This window comes from Euprymna scolopes, chromosome 38 (assembly GCF_053919585.1).
Source record: "Euprymna scolopes isolate OS-2025 chromosome 38, ASM5391958v1, whole genome shotgun sequence".
In the NCBI taxonomy this organism is placed as follows: Eukaryota; Metazoa; Mollusca; class Cephalopoda; order Sepiida; family Sepiolidae; genus Euprymna; species Euprymna scolopes.
In genome coordinates this window covers 25,690,212-25,713,661 of record NC_136519.1, presented here as the reverse complement: position 1 = coordinate 25,713,661, position 23,450 = coordinate 25,690,212, and the positions used below count along the sequence as shown (strand labels likewise).

The following is a 23,450-nucleotide window of genomic DNA, read 5'->3' as shown; positions in this document are numbered from 1 at the left end:
AGTAGTGTTTCTTTCTGTTTCACCTCTTTAGTAGTTTCTGTATGTCCAGATGTATGACCTGTGGGCACTAGCTGGGCATACAGAAACTATTAAAGGGGTAATACACAAAGAAACACCACTTAAAAACTGGATACTTACATAATTGTAAGTTAGCCCACCCCCACCACCACACATACAAACACACACCATTTTTTCCCCATCACCATAAACTAGTGCCGCACCAAATAAAACGGCAGATCAAGAAGAATGGAAAGACCAAGGAGAGAAAGCACTAACCAGACCTCCTTTGGATGAGTGTCAGAAGGATTGAGACCTTGGCAAGGATTATTGCCACCCATATCCCAGTGAAGACTAATGGTCGCTATTAATGAGAAATCAGTAGCAGACTGTTGCGATAGTGCAAATTAATTTGCAAAGGTTGTCAAAAGATGGGGGAGAATACTGGCACTTTGGGGAGATTTGTTGTCATCTAGACTCCAGGAAACATCACAGGCTGTTTTCTAAAAAGAATTCTTTGATGCTGGTCTGTATGAAAGCTCCTAGTGAGTAATAATCTATATATCTCTAAAAGTGAGAATGTGTGTGTGACGACACTTCTCAACCTACATACTCAACGAATCTTTGATCTAAAGACTTGAAATTTTGTGTATAGGGTATCCAGACACGTGGAACACTTTTTAATCGGTTTTCATCCAAAAAAAGCTCTCAAAATACTAGGGAGTCATCAGATTTGGATCTGTTTATTAACTTGTTCCACAGGGTTTGAAGACACATTTTAAAGTTCGTGGCAAGTCGGTCTAATGGTTATCGTACTTGATTCGCTGTTTGCGGGTTTTGTTTTCAATCTCGGATCACATATTTTTTTTCTACGTACAAGAAGTGAACTGTTAAGAAAAAAAAAACATAATACTCGCATGCATATGTCTCAGTTTTAGTATGAATTAAAATATAATATTTATATATATTTTACGACCGAGTAACGCCGGGCGGCTTGCTAGTTTTATAAAGTTATGTTTTCATTTTTTTTTTTTTAATTCTTTGTGCTTTCATATGTTTCTCCACTTCCAGTAATATCTACTGGACTGATGCCGGTAAAAAAAGTATATCAGTTGCTGCCTACGATGGGAGATACAGTCGGACTCTGATTCGATATGGATTGAGAAAACCACATGCCATAGTGACCAACCCGAAAATAGGGTAAGTGAAGTTTTTTTATTATGTTATGTGGAAATAGTGTAAGTGAAGTTTTTTATTATGTTATGTGGAAATAGGGTAAGTGAAGTTTTTATTATGCTATGTGAAAGTAGGGTAAGTGAAGATTTTATTATCTGATGTGGAAATAGAGTAAGTGAAGTTTTTTTTATTATGCTATGTGGAAATAGGGTAAGTGAAGTTTTTTATTATTATGTTATGTGTTCAGTTACCATGGTGAGATGTTAATCAATTCGGACGAATTTTCACCCACTCAGATTAATTGAGGCCTTTTTCTAAAAATGTAATTATTTTGCCATTCCCTCAAAATGGCGCCTCATTTTAATAAATCAATCAAGCATTGGAAAAAAAATGGCAACGTTTTCGAAAATTGTGCGTTAGTTCAAAGTAAATAAAAGAGTACATAAAAAATGCAACAACGAATATCTCTTACTAATGCAAGGAAATTTGATCTGCTTCCGATCTTTCTTTTTTTATAACCTAGGAATCATTGTTTATTAAGGCCCGGAGGCGACCCCTGTATTTAAGAATTCAGGTGATAAGTCATCCCCCTCTCAGTACAGACCAATAAGTCTCCTGTGTGTCATGAGTAAGTTGCTGGAATCCACAATAAATAGAGAAGTAGTCAACCACCTCAACAGAAATAACCTTCTTAGCGACATGCAATATGGTTTCCGCTCTGCTAGATCTACAGCAGATGTGCTAACGGTTATATCTCATAGGATTAGCGAATCTCTCGACAAAGGCTTCATTTCTAGGGCAATTGCTCTCGACATATCAAAGGCCTTCGATAAGGTTTGGCATAAAGGCCTACTACACAAGATTTCCAGCTACGGTATAACTGGAAATGTTTTCTCTATCATTAAGTCATTTCTCTCAGATAGGCTCATAAGAGTAGTGGTTGATGGGCAGAAATCAGAGGCCCACAGTATTAATGCTGGAGTCCCTCAGGGGTCCATACTGGGCCCAACTCTCTTCCTGATCTACATCCCAAAACACATACTAAAATATTTTGTTGACATCTATGCTGATGAGATGACACAACCATCTATGGCAACACATCAAAGGCTGTAAATGATGATGTTCTCTCTGATTCTCTCTCCTCTGATCTTGAGCGCGTGGTACAGTGGGGAAAGAGGTGGTTGGTTACCTTTAATGCATCTAAGACCAAGCTCCTATCTCTACATCATAAACGCTCTGCTCCCCATCTGGCATCAATTGAAATGGATGGCTCTCGTCTAAGGGAGGCCCCAGACTTTGATAAGCTCCTGGGTTTGACCTTTACGCCTGATCTTAAATGGAACACATACATCAAGTCTGTGACTAAGGTCGCTGGGAAAATGGTGGGATCCTTCTACCGCTCCAGAAGATATCTCACTGCTGATGCAATTCTCTATCTATATGAGAGCCAAGTACGTCCAAAGATGGAGTACTGCTGCCACATCTGGGCAGGAGCTGCTAAAAACAGCCTATCCTGCCTTGACAGAATACAAAATAGACTCTGTGGCTTGGTGGGGGATGCCCTTTTCTCTACCCTGCAACCTCTTTTCCACAGAAGAGACGTAACGAGCCTGTCATTGTTTTATCGTTATTTCCATGGCAGGTGCTCGTTTGAGTTCCATTCTCTAGTCCCCCCTCGCCAATCTTTTTCAAAAAACACCCGACTAGCTGAAACCACCGTCAATAATTTTCCCCACTCCCTATCTGTGCCTAAATCAAAATGTAGATACCATGAACAAAGCTTCTTTCTTAGAACTGCACGCCTGTGGAACTCTGTTCTGTTTGCCTGTTTCCCTCCCGACTTCAACCTGGATGTCTTCAAGTCGAACACAAACAAATTCCTGATGAACCGGCCCTTGCCTAAGTAATGATACCTTACCAATTCTCCAATACTATTGTTACACTATCCCTTTGATTACTGTACACACAATAACCCTTATCCCTGAGTGGCCATTAGGCCTTGATAAGTGGTGAACTCCATGTAAAAAAAAATAAAATAACGGTTGATGAGTGTTAGTTAGACGGTGAGTAATGGTGGAACTTGGGTTTAATTATGCAGACAAATTTATCATTTTGGCAATGTGTAACGGCCAGAGAAAAAAAAACAGGATCTATTTTATGATACAAAATACGAAAAGACATTTTCGTATCCAAACCAAAAACTTCTAGCTTTCTTTCTTTCTTTTTTCTTCCTCTCTCTCTCTCTCTCTCTCTCTCTCTCTTTACAAAAGAATCACCACTTATCAAGGCCTAGAGGCCACTCGAGGATAAGGGTTAATAAGTGTACGGTGGTCAATGGGACAGTGACGTAGTAATTGTTAGTAGTGGAAATTTGGTAAATTCGATTACTAAAGGGGAACGGCTCATCAAGAATTTGTTTATGTTGAACTCTCTCTCTCTCTCTCTTTCTCTCTCTCTCTCTTTCTCTCTCTCTCTCTCTCTCAACAAGATTTGAGCTGACGCACGTGTATAACGCTGCCCCCCCAAAAAAACGAATTTCTTTTATAGACAAACTTTTACAATAAAATAAGCAGTTAAAAGGCCAACTTTGTTACGTTAATTCTTCCTACTTCCTTGTGTAACGGCAACTTAAGATTTTCGTTTACTAGCTAAATAGAAAAGTTAATATCCAAACGCGCGTGATTTTTAGAACATAACATCTTTGTTCCATGACGAGTACGTACATCATAAAAAAAATTTCTGCATTTTTTTTTAAATAAGTGTGATTCTAAATATGCACCGGATTTTTATGTTGAAATACAAACATTCGAATCTCTTCAGATGGTTTTTAAACAGCTTCCGTTAAAAAATAATATAGTCCATTGTGCTATTAAACTCTTATTGTTTAAATAATTTGACTTTGCTTGTTTTATTTTTTTTTTAATTAAAGGTTGAGAAAACATCTTTCACTTAATAATGTGCTGTGGAAGATTGTCGGTGAAAAACACAATCACCAAAAGATAAGCAAAAGATAAGAAATATTTCTAGTCGCTACTTTGAATATCATTCGCAAATGCGACTGTTTCACTCGCAACGTAAAGCCCTGTTTATATAAAAGGACGATTCAACAAAACCTTTTTTACATTTAACTTGAAAACGACCATGTTATATTCAACTGAGAAGTAGCCTCACAGTATGCTGTTCCACAGACGGAGTTCTAGGAAATAAACTTTGCTCAAGCAATTTTTGTTTAATTTTAAATGCAGAAAGAAGTGAGGGAAATTAATGACACATGTTGTAGATAAGCGAGTGTTGTTTATTTTTTATTTATTTATTTTATCTTTTTTTGTGAATGTTTCACATTGGGCCATAGATTGAAGTTCAGTCAAGCACCTACATCAAAATGGAACACGTATATCAAATCCATTGCCAAGGCTGCTGGAAAAATAGTGAGATCGTTCTACCGCTCCAGTAGATATCTCACTGCTGATGCAATTCTCTGCCTGTATAAGAGCCAGGTACAACCAAGGATGGAGTACCATTGCTACATCTAGACAGGAGTTGCTAGAAGTAGCTTATTCTGCCTTGAAAGAGTTTAAAATAGACTTTGTAGCCTCTTTCCTGCAACCTCTTTCCCACAGAAGAGATGATGCGAGCCTGTCTCTGCTTTATCATTATTTTTATGGCAAGTGCTCGTCTGAGTTCCAATCTATGGTCCCCTCTGGCCTGACTTTCACGAAAAACACTCCTCTAGTTGAAACCACTATCAATAATTTACCCCACTCTAAGCCTAAACATAGATTTCAAGAACAAAGCTTCTTTCTTAGAACTGCACGCCTGTGGAACTTTGTTCCGTTTTCCTGCTTTCCAACTGACTACAATATGGTTGTCTTCAAGTCCAACGTAAACAAATTCTTGATGAGCCATCCCCTTAAGTAATCCAATTTACCAAATTTTCACAACTACTGTACACTCATTAACTCTTATCCTCGAGTGGCCTCCGGGACTTGATAAGTGCTGACTCCTTTGTAAAAAAAGCACCTATGATGAAAACAGAGCAGAAACAGACTTGCAACATCTCTTCTGTGATAAAGAAAAAAATAGGGAGGCAAAAAGGTCCTTGCTCACTATATTTTGAAGACGGTTTTGTACGCTGTCAAGGCAGGAAACAAACTCTTTGCGGCTCTTCACCAGATGTGGCAACAGTACTCCATCTTAGGACGCATTTTTTGAATGGGTAGATGATTGCGTCTGAAATGAGACTTTCTGGAGCAGTAGAATGATTCAATCATTGTTTCCAGCGATTTTGGAAACGGATCTGATGGAAGTCTTCAATTTTAGGTCAGGATAGCTTTTCAGTTTTGGAAACTTTTATAAGTGTTTCTAATTTCAGAATTAATCGTAACCTCAGAATCTTCCAAGATGGCTTCTGTCTCATATTGTAATGTGAGGAAAATCCAGTCCTCCAAATCCCAGTCTTAATTTCAATTTGAATCTATATTATATTTCTCTTTCTAATCACGTTGACGCACTGGTTCCCGTTAGATAACCAAAGTTAAGCAACGTTGAACCTGGTCAGTACTAAAATGGGGGACCATTTGGGGATTCTAGGTGCTGTATGTCCCGGCATTGTTTCCAGTCTAACATTTCTCCTTGCTGCTGGACTCAGGCAGTGATGGTTCAAGAGAGGCGTGGTTGTAGATTGCACAACACTTGCCTCACAATTTTTCACACAGCTTCCCTTTCAAGGGATCTCCATTATCTCTTGAGACTGAACAGAGGTATCGATCGATATTTCTCTTTAGCCCGTCTGCTGTCCATTTGTCTGTCGGTTCCACTTTTCTGGGCCAATCTGCCTGAAATTTTCTATGAATCTTTATTCTGATAAGGTGCTGCGAACTAAGTATTATGGTATCCATTCGATGCACAGTTAGATATTAATAGGGGCCAATAAGAGAGTAGCCATCACAATACCACATTTACTCAAGAAGTTTTCTCCAAAACTAGTAAGCCGATCTGGCTGAAATTTTGTATGGACATTTGTCATGATAAGGTGCAGCGACATACATATTATGGTATTCGTTCAAAGTACAGATAAAGAATTATAGGGATTAATAGGGATTAGTCACCACAATACCACATTTACTCTAGAAGTTTTCTCGGAAACTACTGGATCGATCAAGCGGAAATTTCGTAAGGAGCTTTATTATGACAGTGCGACTAATTAAGTATTATATGGTATCTGTTCGATGCACAGTTGGGGATTAATAAGGATCAATAGGAGTTAGTGTTTAATGCAAAAAAAAAAATTACATTCAACCATAAATTTGGCATAAAGTACTTGTTGTAAATCATCAGTAATATCTTTGCCCATTTTTAACAAACTAAAAAATTCTAGTTTTCGTCGTTTATCGTTTAGCAGAAATAGATCTAGCAATGTTTAAATATCTATATATTAATAGGATAGCGTGTGTGTTATTTATTTTGTGTGTAACGCTTACATCCGAGTGAATGTCGTTTAATTGTGATGGACTTCCATTTCTTGATTTTACCAAGAATTCTTCATAAGTTTTGGTTTCAGTTTCGATTATAGCTGACGGTACTTCAGTCATTTAAGTTTTTTATAAATAATTTTACCGAGAATTCTTTGAAAGTTTTGGTTTCGATTTTAATTATAGCTGGCTGAAGGAACTCAAGTTATATATATATATATATATATATATATATACAAGTTTTGGTTTCGGTTTCGATTCAAGCTGATGCATCGAAGTCATACGGATATATTTTTTTTATTTTTGAAATCGCAACTTTATAATATACTAGCGGGGGTACCCGGCGTTGCCCGAGTGTTTGTTTCCGGGACGGGGGGGGGAGTTTTAAAAAATGTTATGGTAGGTAAGTAGGAAGGATCAAACCCGGAGCCATGAGTAAAAGTAGGAAAATAAAGTGTGAAAAAAAACAAAAAAAACATCTGCAACGTTAACAGTTCGGCCACCAAGAAAAGTCCATTCCAGTTGTTTAGGAAAAAAAAAACGACTACGGTATGTCGGCGCAAACGTGAAAATATAATGTGAATTGTCCAGCACGCTAACCACTACGCCACAGAGCACTGCAGCTTAGTTTAGTGATTTTAAATAACTTCACATGAAAGAACTACGAAGCCAAACCGGTGTTCTCTTCTCAACTGTTCCTTGTGAACGATCCCCAAACGGTGTTAAGTGGTGGCAGGGGGAGGAGGAATTTATTAGAGAGAAAATATTTTACCACTTCCATTGATCTTAACCGATTTTGGCCGTGACTTCTCAGCAGAAAAAGTATAGAAATCTAAGATTATCGAGGAATTTGAGAAATAATAAGCCTATAACACACCTCAGATATTGTTCTGCCGTTTGTGCATATTATATTTGCATGAAATATCTTGATTTTTAATCCTATTAATGTCAAAATCAGACGGGAAAAGATGAGTTCATTTTATTTATATAGAGAAGAGATAAAAATCGATAGAACATTAATTCGATAAGAATTAAAATATCACATTCAAGCATATTTTATGACCGGGCTATGCCGGGTGTCCCTGCTAGCTAACTTTTGCAGTTTTAACAAAAAAGCTGCAATAATATCAGAGCCTCTCCATTTACACTGAACATCTACAGAATGCCAATATCAATATATTACATATGAACTTCCACAGGTCCTGCTAGTTTTTATTAATATTACGGTGAAGTCATTTTAGGTTTTAATTTTTAGTCGTTTTTCCCAGCTGTAAACTTAGGGTAGACAAAACCTACTATATTTAGAAAATTACATAATATTCAGCTGTTTCTTATGTAAAAATATCAGCAGCAGCCGAAGTATTGATGACTAATAAAGGTACGAGAGGCGTGCAATAAGTAATGCCCCTGACCCACTTCCAGTTGTCTGATCTAGCTGAAATTTTGCATGTGCAATGATTTATATCTCTACAGGCTTTGTGGCAAATTACATCTCTGAACTAATTGTGGTTTCTGTTTTACAGGTGTTTGAACTGGGTCAGGTGTGAAATGGAGCCTGTTGAATGTTGAGCGGTGATTCGGTTTTTGTATTTGAAAGGACGCACACCACAGGAGACTTTTGATAAAATGAAAGAAACTTATGGTGATAATGCCCCTATCATATGACCTTGTAAAACGCTGACATCGTGATTTCAAACATGGCCGGAAGTCTGTGGAAACAGCTCCCAGACCTGGTCGCCCTCCCTTCTGCCATTGATGAGGCATCTGTCCGTCAAGGTGAGGCTGCCATTTTGGAAGATCGGCACATTACTATTCGCCAAATAGCCCAAGATGTCAAGATTAGTACAGGGTCTGTGGAAACTAGCATTCATGACCATTTGCATATGCATAAGGTGTCTGCCAGATGGATTCCCAGGTTGCTCACACCATTCCAGAAGCAAGAACGCGTCGAGTGCTCGAGGATGAATTTGGAGATGTGCCAAGAAGATGAGTCAAAGTTTTTCAAAAGACTGATTACACAGAATGAAACGGGTCCATCACTATGATCCAGAGACCAAAGCCCAGTCAATGCAGTGGAAGCACTTGGAATCACCACTTCCAAAGAAGGCAAGGGTGCAGCCTTCCGCTGATAAGGTCATGCTCACAGTCTTCTGGGACCAGGACAGAGTAGTGATGACATTTCCTGGCAAAGGGTATCACAATTACAGGAGCCTATTATGCTTCACTTTTGAGGAAATTAAGGGAAGCTATCAAAGTCAAGAGGCGGGGCAAGAGCAGCAAAGGTACCCTCCTCCGGCAGGACAACGCTCTGGTCCACAACTCACATGTCGCCAGATCAGAAGCACGGGCATGTGGTTATGAAATCCTTCCCCATCCTCCCTACTCACCTGACCTTGTACCCTCTGACTTTCACCTCTTCCCAGCCATGAAGTTGTTTTTGAAAGGAAAGCATTTTCCAGATGATGCAGCCTTGATTTCTGAAGTCACGTCGTGGTTGGAAGACCAACCTGGGGTGTTCTACAAAAACGGTCTCCAGAGCTGCATCAAACGATGGGAGAAATGCCGAGCCATGATAGAATGATAAAACTTCTCAAATTCACTTGTGATGTTAGGCTGTATAAGAGTGTTAACTTTAATGGAAATAGGCTATGCCTTCTTTGATGAGATTTTTTCAATTACCGTTTCAATTAAGTTTTCGATACTTATTAGAGGTCTTCCGATACAAAACCTATCTAAGAACACTCCCATGCACATAAAGTACTTCTATGTAATTTTTCGCCCAGTCGTTTTGGAGTCCATAAGGGACGAACTTACACAAAATACCTTTATTTATGGGTAGAGATTTCCTTTTTCTATGATAACTAGTAGGTGATATGTCTTTTTCACTTCCCTGCAACCTCTTTCCCACATAAGACACGTTGCGAGCCTGTCTCTGCTCTATCGTTATGGCAAGTGCTCGTCTGAGCTCCAATCTATGGTCTCCCCTTGCCAAACTTTCACAAAACAAACACTCGACTAGCTACAACCACTATATATGATTCCTCCCACTCTCTATCTATACCTAAATCTAAACATGGATTCCATGAAGAAAGCTTTTTTCCCAAAACTACTCACCTATGGAACATTGCTCCGCTGACCTGTTTCCCAGCTGACTACAATATCATAGCCTAATCAAGTCTAATATAAACAAGTTTTTGTTGAACCGTCGCCATAAATAATCAAATTCTACCCAATTTACATCATTAACGATTACTACACTACTACCTTATATTCATTAACCCTTATCCTCGAGTGGCCTCCTGGCTTTGATAAGTGTGATTCTTTCGTAAAAAAAAAATTATCACATTTCATGTACTATATTATTAACAATATGTTGGGGTTTTTTACATAGCTATGTTGAGAATCCTCTTTTTTATTTTTATTTCAGTTGGATGTATTGGACTGACATCAATAGTGATAAACCAACCATTGAGAGGGCATGGATGACAGGAGAGAAGCGAGAGGTGTTGGTCGACAAACGACTAGCATATCCGACCGGGATCGCCATTGATTATCTTATGGAAGATCGTGTCTTTTGGTGTGATGCGAAATTAAATGTGATTGAATCCATGAAAGCTGACGGATCAAATCGCGTCGTTGTTGTTGGACAAGGTGAGCAGGATTCACTAATAAGAATATATATATATATATATATATATATATATATGCCGCTTCTGCACTAGTGGAACGAAATTTCGGAATTTCACATTAAACAATGGTATCTACGTATCCATCGCATTTTTAAGATGATTATATCCAAAAATTACGAAAATCGACAAGGTAGAAAATTATTTATTAAAGAAAATTTAAAAAAAAAATGGATGGAAACGATCGGAGAGTTCAAAAGGGGGTAATTTTCCGTTTCGATTTAAACAAGATGGCGGTAATTTTTCACCTGCTACCACGATTAAATTTGTTTGTTTTTTTATATAATTCAGTAATATTCAGGTAATTCCGACTGCATAATGTGGAAGCTACCATTGTAAATTATTAGAATTGACAAAAAAAATCGGTTAAAACCATTGTTTCTATCTGAAAACTCCATTTATCGACTACAAAATCTCGTCTCAATCTGTAGAACCGCCCAAAATATTTATGCTGAAATCGCTGTCATGTGATTAATCTTTTGACAACTTATTAACCGATTAAGATAAGTAAAATAAACTCAAAATCAACATGCATTTAAGCACTAAGCACAATAAAAAATCTGTTTAAAAATGTCCAGGTACAAATTGGCCGCAACAATTAAGCAAGCAGACCATGGATACTAACAATTAGTTCACGAAAATCTTACATTAATGTCTGCAAAGTCTAAAGTCAAAGCGATTATAAACAGTCTAGCAAGCAGAATAAGCATACATTTCAATAAAATCCGAAATTAATGCTCGCATAATCCAAAGGTAAAGCGGTTGTAACTAATCTAGCAAGCAAATATACACACCAACAAGTTCAATAAGATCAAAGTGTAGTATCTGTTCTTCAGATGCTGCACTTCAATTTCTAGGAACAACAAGTTCAATAACATCAATGCTTAAATTAGTCAAGTCTCAATTGTTAGATTTGACACACCGCTGCCAAAATTTCTTAGTATGGGCGACTGAAAAACAAAATTGCAAATTATTTAGGACCTCTATCCAGTCATGGCTGACGGAACAAGAGCATGCTACCTCTGTGAAGTAAATAAAGGGTTCTGATCGAAATTTTTTCCAAATTCCAAAGTGCGACAAGATGCACCTAAAAAAGGTTGGAGGTTACATCGTTCAAAACATTGAGAAAATGACACTCAAGATTACAACATTAGTCTGGAGAATCCAAATGATACGGATTTACAGACAGTCTTGGGTTTGCAACAGTTGAAGACAGTTACTAGTTAGATGCAGTGAACGCAAGTTGTTTTGAAGCAGATTGAGATCAGCTGACGAATACAGCCTCGGATGTTAGTATTCATCAGCTGATCTCAATCTGCATTGGCATGGACACATCGAAAGTACGGACATGAGTAAATATAGAACTGACGTGGTAAATGTAGAACAGTTGAGGTAGCATGGTCGCTTGGTAGGGATAAACCAAGAGAAGTATGGGAGGAAATGATGATGACGAGTTTGAGAGAAAAGGTGTATAAATACCTGGCCAGAGATAGGTTAGTCTGGAAGTCAATATCTAAATACAACTCCATGCATACCAGCATCTAAAATAGATGTCAAACAGAATCTGATGATGATGGTGATGATAATGACAATGGTGATGATGATGGTGGTGATGCTGAGAATTATGGCGATGATGATGCTGGTGTTGATGGTGGATGATGATGGTAATGATGATAGTGATGGTGATGATAATAGTAACGATGATGATGATGATGATGATGATGATGATGATGATGATGATGATGATGATGATGATGATGATGATGATGGCGGCGGTGGTGATGGTGGATGATGATGATGATGATGATGATGATGATGATGATGATGACGGTGGTGGTGATGATGGTGGTGATGATGATGGTGATATTGGTGGTAGTGATATTGGTGGTGGTGGTTGTGATGATGGTGGTGGTGATTATGATGGTGAAGCATGAGTGTTAGTCAAACGCAGTAATAGCAATTAACTAAAGTGGATACCCAAATTTTTATAAAATATAACAAATACAGCATTCACTTTGTGGTTCGATTAATTTAAAAAAATTCCAAAAATTAAAAGAATAAACGATTTATTCATCCATGATCGTCTCGTAGGTGTACGGTCAAAAAGGAGAAAGAGAGAGGAGTGTGTTTTAAATTAAATTAAAGAAGGATAAATAAAAACCTGACCAGAGGTAGATTAGTTCTAAAAGTCGTCCAATGCACGTCAGCATGTAGACTGATGGTGATGATTCAGCCATGATCGTCTCATAATTAAAAGATCAAAATAAGGAGAGAATGAGAGTGATGGAGAGTTACTTATGTTTTAAGCATACAAAAGAGGGATCAATAAACACCTGGCTAGAGATAGGTCAGTTGGAAAGTAAATTTCTTAGGGTTGTCCAGCACATGCCAACATGTGAAACGGATATTCACTTAATGATGACGAGAAGGGGGAGGGGAAAGCAATAGCTAGTTATAAATGATTAAAGTTGCCACAATAACCCTAACTTCATTCTAAGCAACAGCAACACTGATTTCCTGTTTTCCTTCTTGTCCAGGTCTGCAGAACCCTGTTAGTATCGTCATATACGAAAACCATCTCTACTGGTTGTCTCAAAGTAACGGAAAACTAATGAAAATGGATAAACTGGGCCGAGACGTAAACATCACCCTCCTAAGTGGATTAGTAATGCCGAAAAATATCGCACTGTTTTACGAGAAAATTGCCAATGAGGAAAATGGTAAGATATTCTTTTAAATCTATGCATTAATCAAATAGCGTGACCATTTCTTGTGTGATGTGTGTGAGAGAGACCTTATTTTATTTATTTATTTATTTATTTATTTATTCTTAATCCAATTTTTGGAATAATCTCCCTTGATTTCTCAAATGTTCTGATCATTTGCGTGGCTGCGAAGATGCGGTTTAATTGCCACAAACGACTTCTTCTTCCATTATATAAATCTCAATTGTTTGTGTGTTTGTATGTCTGCTGAAAACATTTATCATCCGCATCAAAGCGGCATGAACGTGGTGCCATTAGAAAGGCCGATCTCTCGAACACACAATATCGAAAAATTAGGACAAAAATCGTCAATTATTTCATGTGAAAATGCCGTTTTGTTTAAAGGCGAGAATCAGCTTTTCGACGCTGTTTGTTAATCGTGCATCGCGACGGTCGTTGTTTCATTTTAAACGGCTAAATTTGCAACGTCCTAACATCTATGTCGTCGCGATCTGATCGATAACGTGTTCACTTCTGAACTTCTGCAAGTTTCCGTCTAGCACGTTGCATTCCCCCCTTTTTTTCTCTTTCTTATCTTTTAAAATTCTTAACTTTCTTACCCGCGTCAACCACATGGAATTTTTTTCTTTTAATGACACGAAATAAAAGCACCCAAGTCCTGTTTCTTTTTTTTTCTTCTTTTAATCATATTCAACTGCATTTTACGGCCGAGCAAAGCCCCATCCCCTGCTATTTACGATAATAACCAAAATTCCATGGAATATCTTTGGGTGCGTGTGAAAACTATTGTGGTTCTTTCATCTCGATGAGTTTTAAGTTTGGAGCATTAAATACACGAGCAATATTGAGTGACTGGGAAAACAAAAAGTGGGACAAGACGCCAACAAATACAAGCTTGATATCACGGCCACTGAACACTTCTGTAACATTGTCCCAATAATCTTATGTAATGCAGCAGAACCATATAAACACAGACCAAATGCGGTGTTCAAAGGAAATGAATCCACTCGGGCTTTCCAGTTGAAATAAAAGGCATATAATTGGGAGTTATTCTATAAGCGGGCGGAAAGGCATATAAGTGGAGTTATTCTACAAGCGGGCGTTTGAACTTCATCTATAGTTAACATTGGGAGTGATTCTATAAGCGGGCGTCTATACTTAATCTATACTTAACATTGGGAGTGATTTTATAAGCGGGCGTCTCCACTTAATCTTTACTAAACATTGGAGTTATTCTAAAAGCGGCGTCTCCACTTAATCTATACATAACATTTGGGAGTGATTCTATAAGCGGGCGTCTCCACTTAATCTTTACTTAACATTGGGAGTGATTCTATAAGCAGGCGTCTCCACTTATCTATAATTCACACTGGGGTTGATTCTGTAAGCGGGCGTCTATACTTAACATTGGGAGTGATCTATGAGCGGACGTCTCCACTTAATCTAAACTAAACAATGGGAGTGATTCTATAAGCGGGCGTCTCCACTTAATCTATACTTAACATTCGGAGTGATACTAAAAGCGGGCGTCTCCACTTAATCTATACTTAAGATTGGGAGTTATTCTATAAGCGGGCGTCTCCACTTAGCTATACTTAACATTAGGAGTGATTCTATAAGCGGGCGTCTTCACTTAATCTGTAGTTAACATTGGGGAGTGATTCTATAAGCGGTGTCTCCACTTACTCCATACTTAACATAGGGGGTGATTCTATAAGCGGTGTCTCCACTTACTCCATACTTAACATTAGGGAGTGATTCTATAAGCGGGCGTCTTCACTTAATCTGTAGTTAACATTGCGAGTGATCCTATAAGTGGGGCTTTCCACTTTACTTTACATTGTGAGTGAGTCTATACGCGGGCTTATCAATTTAATCTATACTTAACATTGAGAGTGATTCTATAAGCGGACGTCACCACTTAATATATACTTAACATTGCGAGAGATTCTATAAGCAGGTGTCTTCACTTAATCTGTACTTCACATTGGGAGTGATTCAATATGGGGGCGTCTATACGTAATTAAACTTCACGTTGGGAGTGATTCTATCAGCTGACATCACCACTTAATCTATACTTAACATTGGGAGTGATTCCATAGGGAAGCGCCTTCACTCAATCTATACTTAACACTGGGAGTGATTCTATGAGCGGACGGCACCTATTAATCTATATTTTACATTGGGAGTGATTCTATAAGCAGGCGTCTTCACTTTATATATACTTAATTAGAAGTTATTATATATGCAGGCGTCTCCACTTATCCTATACTTTCCATTGGGAGTGATTCTATCAGCGGGGGTCTCCATTTAGTCTATACTTTATATTGGGGGGTTATTCTATACGTCTCCACTTTATTTATACTTAACGTTGGAAGTGATTCCTATAAATAGAGGTCTCCACTTAATCTATACTAAATGTTGGAAGTGATTCTATAAACGGACGTCCCCACTTAAACTGGACTTATCGTTGAGAGTGATTCTATAAACGGTCGTATATACTAAGCGGGCGTCTCCTCTTTGTGTATACTGACCATTGGGAGGGATACTATAAGCGGGCGTCTCCTCTTTATCTATACTAGAAACGGGAGGGATACTATGAGCGGTTTTCTCCTATTACTCTAAACTAAAAAACGGGAGGGATACTGTACGCGGGTGCCTCCTCTTTATCCATACTAAAAACGGGAAGGATACTATAAGCGTGTGTCTCCTCTTTATCTATACAAAAATGGGAGGGATACTATAAGCAGGTGTCTCCTCTTTATCTATACTAAAAACGGGACGGATACTATAAGCGGTACTCTCGCCTTCATCTATACTAGAAACGGAAGGAATACTATAAGCGGTTATCTCCTCTTTATCTATACTAAAAACGGGAGGGATAATACAAGCGGGTGTCTCATCTTTATCAAAACTAGAAACGGGAGGGATACTATAAGCGGGTGGCTCCTCTTTATCTATACTAAAAATATGAGGGATACTATAAGCGGTTGTCTCTTTTTATCTATACTAAAAACAGGAGGTATACTATAAGCAGGTGTCTCCTCTTTATCTATACTAGAAACGGGAGGGATAATATTAGCGGGTGTCTCCTCTTGATCCATACTAAAACGGGAGGGATACTATAAGCGGTTGTCTCGTCTTTATCTATACTAAAAACGGAAGGGATACTAAAAGCGGTGGTCTCCTCTTTATCTATACTAAACAGTGGGAGGTATACTATAAGCGGGTGTCTTCTCTTTATCTATACTAAAAATGGGATGGATACTATAAGCGGGTGTCTCCTCTTTATCTATACTAAAAATGGGAGGAATACTATAAGCGGGTGTCTCCTCTTTATCTATACTAGAAACGCGAGGGATACTATAAGCGGTTGTGTCCTATTCATCCATACTAAAAAAACGGGATTGATACTTATAGCGGGTGTCTCCTCTTGATCCATACTAAAAACGGGATGGATACTATAAGCGGGTGTCTCCTCTTTATCATTACTAAAAACGGGAGGGATACTATAAGCGGGTGTCTCCTCTTTATCCATACTAGAAACGGGAGGGATATTATGAGCGGATGTCTCCACTTTATCTATACTAGAAACGGGAGGGATACTATAAGCGTGAGTCTCCTCTTTATCTATAATAAAAACGGGAGGTATACTATAAGCGGGTGTTTCCTCTTTATCTATACTAAAACGGGAGGGATACTATAAGCAGTGGTCTCCACATTATCTATACTAGAAACGAGAGGGATACTATAAGCGGTTGTCTCCACTTTATCTATACTAAAAACGGGAAGGAATTTATAAGCAGTTGTCGCCTCTTTATACTAAAAACGGGAGGGACACTACAGGCGGTGGTCTCGTCTTTATCTATACTAAACAATGGGACCGATACTATAAGCGGGTGTCTCCTCTTTATCTATACTAAAAACGGGAGGGATACTATAAGCGGTTGTCGCCTCTTTATCTATACTAAAAACGGGAGGGATACTATAAGCGGTGGTGTCCTCCTAATCTATACTAGAAACGGGAAAGAGACTATAAGCGGGTGTCTCCTCTAAATCTGTACTAAAAACGGGGTGGATACTATAAGCGGTTGTCACCTCTTAATCTATACTAGAAACGGGACGGATACTATAATCGGTGGTCTCCTCTTCATCTATACTAAACAGTGGGAGGGATACTATGAGCGGTGGCCTCCTCTTTATCTATACTAAAAACGGGAGGGATACTATAAGCGGTTGTCGCCTCTTTATCTATACTAAAAACGGGAGGGATACTACAAGCCGTGGTCTCCTCCTAATCGATACTAGAAACGGGAGGGATACTGTAAGAGGGTGTCTCCTCTTCATCTTTACAAAAAACGGGAGGGGTACTATAAGCGGTTGTCGCCTCTTTATCTATACTAAAAACGGGGGGGATACTATAAGCGGGTGTCTCCTCTTAATCTATATTAAAACGGGAGGGATACTAAAAGCGGTTGTCTCCTCTTTATCTATTCAAGAAACGGAAGGGATACTATAAGCGGTGGCCTCCTCTTTATATATACTAAAACGGGAGGGATACTATGAGTTGTTGTCGCCTCTTTATGTGAACTAAAAACGGGAGGGATACTATCAGCGGGTGTCTCCTCTTTATCTATACTAAAAACGGGAGGGATACTATAAGGGGGTGTCTCCTCTTAACTAATACTAAAAACGGGACGGATACTATAAGCGGTTGTCTCCTCTTTATCTATACTAAACAGTGGGAGAGATACTATAAGCGGGTGTCTATACTAAAAACGTCAGGGATACTATAAGCGGTTGTCGCCACTTTATCTATACTAAAAACTAGAGGGATACTATAAGCGGGTGTCTCCTCTTTATCTATAATAGAAACGGGAGGGATACTATAAGCGGTTGTCTCCTCTTTATCTATACTAAAAACGGGACGGATACTATAATCGGTGGTCTCCTATTCATCTATACTAAACAGTGGGAGGGATACTATAAGCGGTGGCCTCTTCTTTATCTATACTAAAAACGTCAGGGATACTATAAGCGGGTGTCTCCTCTTAATCTGTACTAAAAACGGGAGGGATACTATAAGCGGGTGTCTCCTCTTTATCTATACTAGAAACGGGAGGGATACTATAATCGGTGGTCTCCTCTTAATCTATACTAAACAGTGGGAAGGATACTATAAGCGGTTGTCGCCTCTTTATCTATACTAAAAACGGGAGGGATACTATAAGCGGGTGTCTCCTCTTAACTAATACTAAAAACGGGAGGGATACTATAAGCGGGTGTCTCCTCTTTACCTATACTAAAAACGGGAGGGATACTATAAGCGGTTGTCGCCACTTTATCTATACTAAAAGCGGGAGGGATACTATAAGCGGTGGTCTCCTCCTAATCTATACTAGAAACGGGAGACATACTATAAGCGGGTGTCTCCTCTTAATTTATACAAAAAACGGGAGGGATACTATAAGCGGGTGTCTCCCCTAAATCTATACTAGAAACGGGAGGGATACTATAAGCGGGTGTCTCCTCTTTATCTATACTAGAAACGGGAGGGATACTATAAGCGGTGGTCTCCTCCTTATCTATACTAGAAACGGGAGACATACTATAAGCGGGTGTCTCTATACTAAAAACGGGAGGGATACTATGAGGTGGTGTCTCCTCTTTATCTACACTAGAAACGGGAGGGATTCTATAAGCGGTGGCCTCCTCTTTATCTGTACTAAATACGGGAGGGATACTATAAGCGGGTGTCTCCTCTTAATCTTTACTAAAAACGGGAGGGATACTATAAGCGGGTGTCTCCTCTTTATCTATACTAGAAACGGGAGGGATACTATAAGCAGGTGTCTCCTCTTTATCTAAACAAGAAACGGGAGGGATACTATAAGCGGTGGTCTCCTCTTCATCTATACTAAACAGTGGGAGGGATACTATAAGCGGTGGCCTCCTCTTTATCTATACTAAAAACGGGAGGGATACTATAAGCGGTTGTCGCCTCTTTATCTATACTAAGAACGGGAGGGATACAATAAGCGGGTGTCTCCTCTTAACTAATACTAAAAACGGGAGGGATACTATAAGCGGGTGTCTCCTCTTTATCTATACTAAAAACGGGAGGGATACTATAAGCGGTGGTCTCCTCCTAATCTATACTAGAAACAGGAGACATACTATAAGCGGGTGTCTCCTCTTAATTTATACTAAAAACAAGAGGGATACTATAAGGTGGTGTCTCCTCTTTATCTGTACTAAATACGGGAGGGATACTATAATCGGTGGTCTCCTCTTCATCTCTACTAAACGGTGGGAGGGATACTATAAGCGGTTGTCGCCACTTTATCTATATAAAAACGGGAGGGATACTATAAGCGGTGGTCTCCTCCTAATCTATACTAGAAACAGGAGACATACTATAAGCGGGTGTCTCCTCTTAATTTATACTAAAAACAAGAGGGATACTATAAGGTGGTGTCTCCTCTTTATCTGTACTAAATACGGGAGGGATACTATAATCGGTGGTCTCCTCTTCATCTCTACTAAACGGTGGGAGGGATACTATAAGCGGTTGTCGCCTCTTTATCTATACTAAAAACGGGAGGGATACTATAAGCGGGTGTCTCCTCTTAACTAATACTAAAAACGGGAGGGATACTATAAGCGGGTGTCTCCTCTTTATTTATAATAGAAACGGGAGGGATACTATAAGCGGTTGTCGCCTCTTTATCTATACTAAAAACGGGAGGGATACTATAAGCGGGTGTCTCCTCTTTATCTATACTAGAAACGGGAAAGATACTATAAGCGGGTGTCTCCCCTTAATCTATACTAGAAAAGGGAGGGATACTATAAGCGGGTGTCTCCTCTAAATCTATACTAAAAACGGGAGGGATCCTATAAGTGGTTGTCGCCTCTTTATCTATACTAAAAACGGGAGGGATACTATAAGTGGCTGTCTTCTCTTAATCTATACTAAAAACGGGAGGGATACTATAAGCGGGTGTCTCCTCTTTATCTATACTAGAAACGCGAGGGATACTATAAGCGGGTGTCTCCTCTTTATATATACTAGAAACGGGAGGGATACTATAATCGGTTGTCTCCTATTCATCTATACTAGACAGTGGGAGGGATACTATAAGCGGTGGCCTCTTCTTTATCTATACTAAAAACGTCAGGGATACTATAAGCGGGTGTCTCCTCTTTATCTGTACTAAAAACGGGAGGGATACTATAAGCGGGTGTCTCCTCTTTATCTATACTAGAAACGGGAGGGATACTATCAGTAGGTGTCTCCTCTTTATCTATACTAGAAACGGGAGGGATACTATAAGCGGTGGTCTCCTCTTCATCTATACTAAACAGTGGGAGGGATACTGTAAGCGGTGGCCTCCTCTTTATCTCTACTAAAAACGGGAGGGATGCTATAAGCGGTTGTCGCCTCTTTATCTATACTAAAAACGGGAAGGAATACTATAAGCGGGTGTCTCCTCTGTATCTATACTAGAAACGGGAGGGATACTATAATCGGTGGTCTCCTCTTCCTCTATACTAAACAGTGGGAGGGATACTGTAAGCGGTGGCCTCCTCTTTATCTGTACTAAATACGGCAGGGATACTATAAGCAGTTGTCGCCTCTTTATGTATACGAAACACGGGAGGGATACTATAAGCGGGTGTCTCCTCTTTATATTTACTAAAAACGGGAGGGATACTATAAGTTGTCGCCTCTGTATCTATACTAAAAACGGGAGGGATACTATCAGCGGTGGTCTCCTCTTTATATTTACTAAAAACGGGAGGGATACTATAAGCCGGTGTCTCCTCTTTATTTATAATAGAAACGGGAGCAATACTATAAGCGGTTGTCTCCTCTTTATCTATACTAAAAACGGGAGGGATACTATAAGCGGTTGTCGCCACTTCATCTATACTAAAATAGGGAGGGATACTATAAGCGGTAGTCTCCTCCTAATCTATACTAGAAACGGAAGACATACTATAAGCGGGTGTCTCCTCTTAATTTATACTAAAAACGGGGGGATACTATAAGGTGGTGTTTCCTCTTTATCTGTACTAAATACGGGAGGGATACTATAAGCGGGTGTCTCCTCTTTATATATACTAGAAACGGGAGGGATACTATAATCGGGTGTCTCCCCTAAATCGATACTAAAAACGGGAGGGATACTATAAGTTGCTGTCTTCTCTTAATCTATACTAAAAACGGGAGGGATACTATGAGCGGGTGTCTCCTCTTTATCTATACTAGAAACGGGAGGGATACTATAAGCGGTGGTCTCCTCCTAATCTATACTAGAAACGGGAGACATACTATAAGCGGGTGTCTCCTCTTTATCTATACTAGAAAAGGGAGGGATACTATAAGCAGGTATCGTCTCTTTATCTATACTAGAAACGGGAGGGATACTATAATGGTGGTATCCTCTTCATCTATACTAAACAGTGGGAGGGATACTATAAGCGGTGGCCTTCTCTTTATCTATACAAAAAACGGGAGGGATACTATAAGCGGTTGTCGCCACTTTATCTATACTAAAAACGGGAGGGATACTATAAGCGGTTGTCGCCTCTTTATCTATACTGAGAACGGGAGGGATACTATAAGCGGGTGTCTCCTCTTAACTAATACTAAAAACGGGAGGGATACTATAAGCGGTTGTCGCCACTTTATCTATACTAAAAACGGGAGGGATACTATAAGCGGTGGTCTCCTCCTAATCTATACTAGAAACGGGAGACATACTATAAGCGGGTGTCTCCTCTTAATTTATACTAAAAACGGGAGGGATACTATAAGGTGGTGTCTCCTCTTTATCTGTACTAAATACGGGAGGGATACTATAAGCGGGTGTCTCCTCTTTATCTATACTAGAAACGGGAAAGATACTATAAGCGGGTGTCTCCCCTTAATCTATACTAGAAAAGGGAGGGATACTATAAGCGGGTGTCTCCTCTAAATCTATACTAAAAACGGGAGGGATCCTATAAGTGGTTGTCGCCTCTTTATCTATACTAAAAACGGGAGGGATACTATAAGTGGCTGTCTTCTCTTAATCTATACTAAAAACGGGAGGGATACTATAAGCGGGTGTCTCCTCTTTATCTATACTAGAAACGGGAGGGATACTATAATCGGTTGTCTCCTATTCATCTATACTAGACAGTGGGAGGGATACTATAAGCGGTGGCCTCTTCTTTATCTATACTAAAAACGTCAGGGATACTATAAGCGGGTGTCTCCTCTTTATCTGTACTAAAAACGGGAGGGATACTATAAGCGGGTGTCTCCTCTTTATCTATACTAGAAACGGGAGGGATACTATCAGTAGGTGTCTCCTCTTTATCTATACTAGAAACGGGAGGGATACTATAAGCGGTGGTCTCCTCTTCATCTATACTAAACAGTGGGAGGGATACTGTAAGCGGTGGCCTCCTCTTTATCTCTACTAAAAACGGGAGGGATGCTATAAGCGGTTGTCGCCTCTTTATCTATACTAAAAACGGGAAGGAATACTATAAGCGGGTGTCTCCTCTGTATCTATACTAGAAACGGGAGGGATACTATAATCGGTGGTCTCCTCTTCCTCTATACTAAACAGTGGGAGGGATACTGTAAGCGGTGGCCTCCTCTTTATCTGTACTAAATACGGCAGGGATACTATAAGCAGTTGTCGCCTCTTTATGTATACGAAACACGGGAGGGATACTATAAGCGGGTGTCTCCTCTTTATATTTACTAAAAACGGGAGGGATACTATAAGTTGTCGCCTCTGTATCTATACTAAAAACGGGAGGGATACTATCAGCGGTGGTCTCCTCTTTATATTTACTAAAAACGGGAGGGATACTATAAGCCGGTGTCTCCTCTTTATTTATAATAGAAACGGGAGCAATACTATAAGCGGTTGTCTCCTCTTTATCTATACTAAAAACGGGAGGGATACTATAAGCGGTTGTCGCCACTTCATCTATACTAAAATAGGGAGGGATACTATAAGCGGTAGTCTCCTCCTAATCTATACTAGAAACGGAAGACATACTATAAGCGGGTGTCTCCTCTTAATTTATACTAAAAACGGGGGGATTCTATAAGGTGGTGTCTCCTCTTTATCTGTACTAAATACGGGAGGGATACTATAAGCGGGTGTCTCCTCTTTATATATACTAGAAACGGGAGGGATACTATAATCGGGTGTCTCCCCTAAATCGATACTAAAAACGGGAGGGATACTATAAGTTGCTGTCTTCTCTTAATCTATACTAAAAACGGGAGGGATACTATGAGCGGGTGTCTCCTCTTTATCTATACTAGAAACGGGAGGGATACTATAAGCGGTGGTCTCCTCCTAATCTATACTAGAAACGGG

General features: G+C 39.3%; 1 protein-coding gene across 2 annotated transcripts in view; it reads left to right on the top strand.

Annotated features, from left to right (window-relative positions):
* LOC145263100 (low-density lipoprotein receptor-related protein 2-like) overlaps nucleotides 1-23,450 on the top strand; it is a 599,989-nt gene that overhangs the window by 478,017 nt on the left and 98,522 nt on the right. For both annotated transcript variants that reach the window (XM_080120027.1, XM_080120026.1), the window contains exons 74-76: nucleotides 1,069-1,197; nucleotides 10,072-10,295; nucleotides 12,868-13,050. In XM_080120027.1, coding sequence (XP_079976153.1) covers nucleotides 1,069-1,197; nucleotides 10,072-10,295; nucleotides 12,868-13,050 — 536 coding nt within the window. The remainder of the gene's footprint in view (nucleotides 1-1,068; nucleotides 1,198-10,071; nucleotides 10,296-12,867; nucleotides 13,051-23,450) is intronic.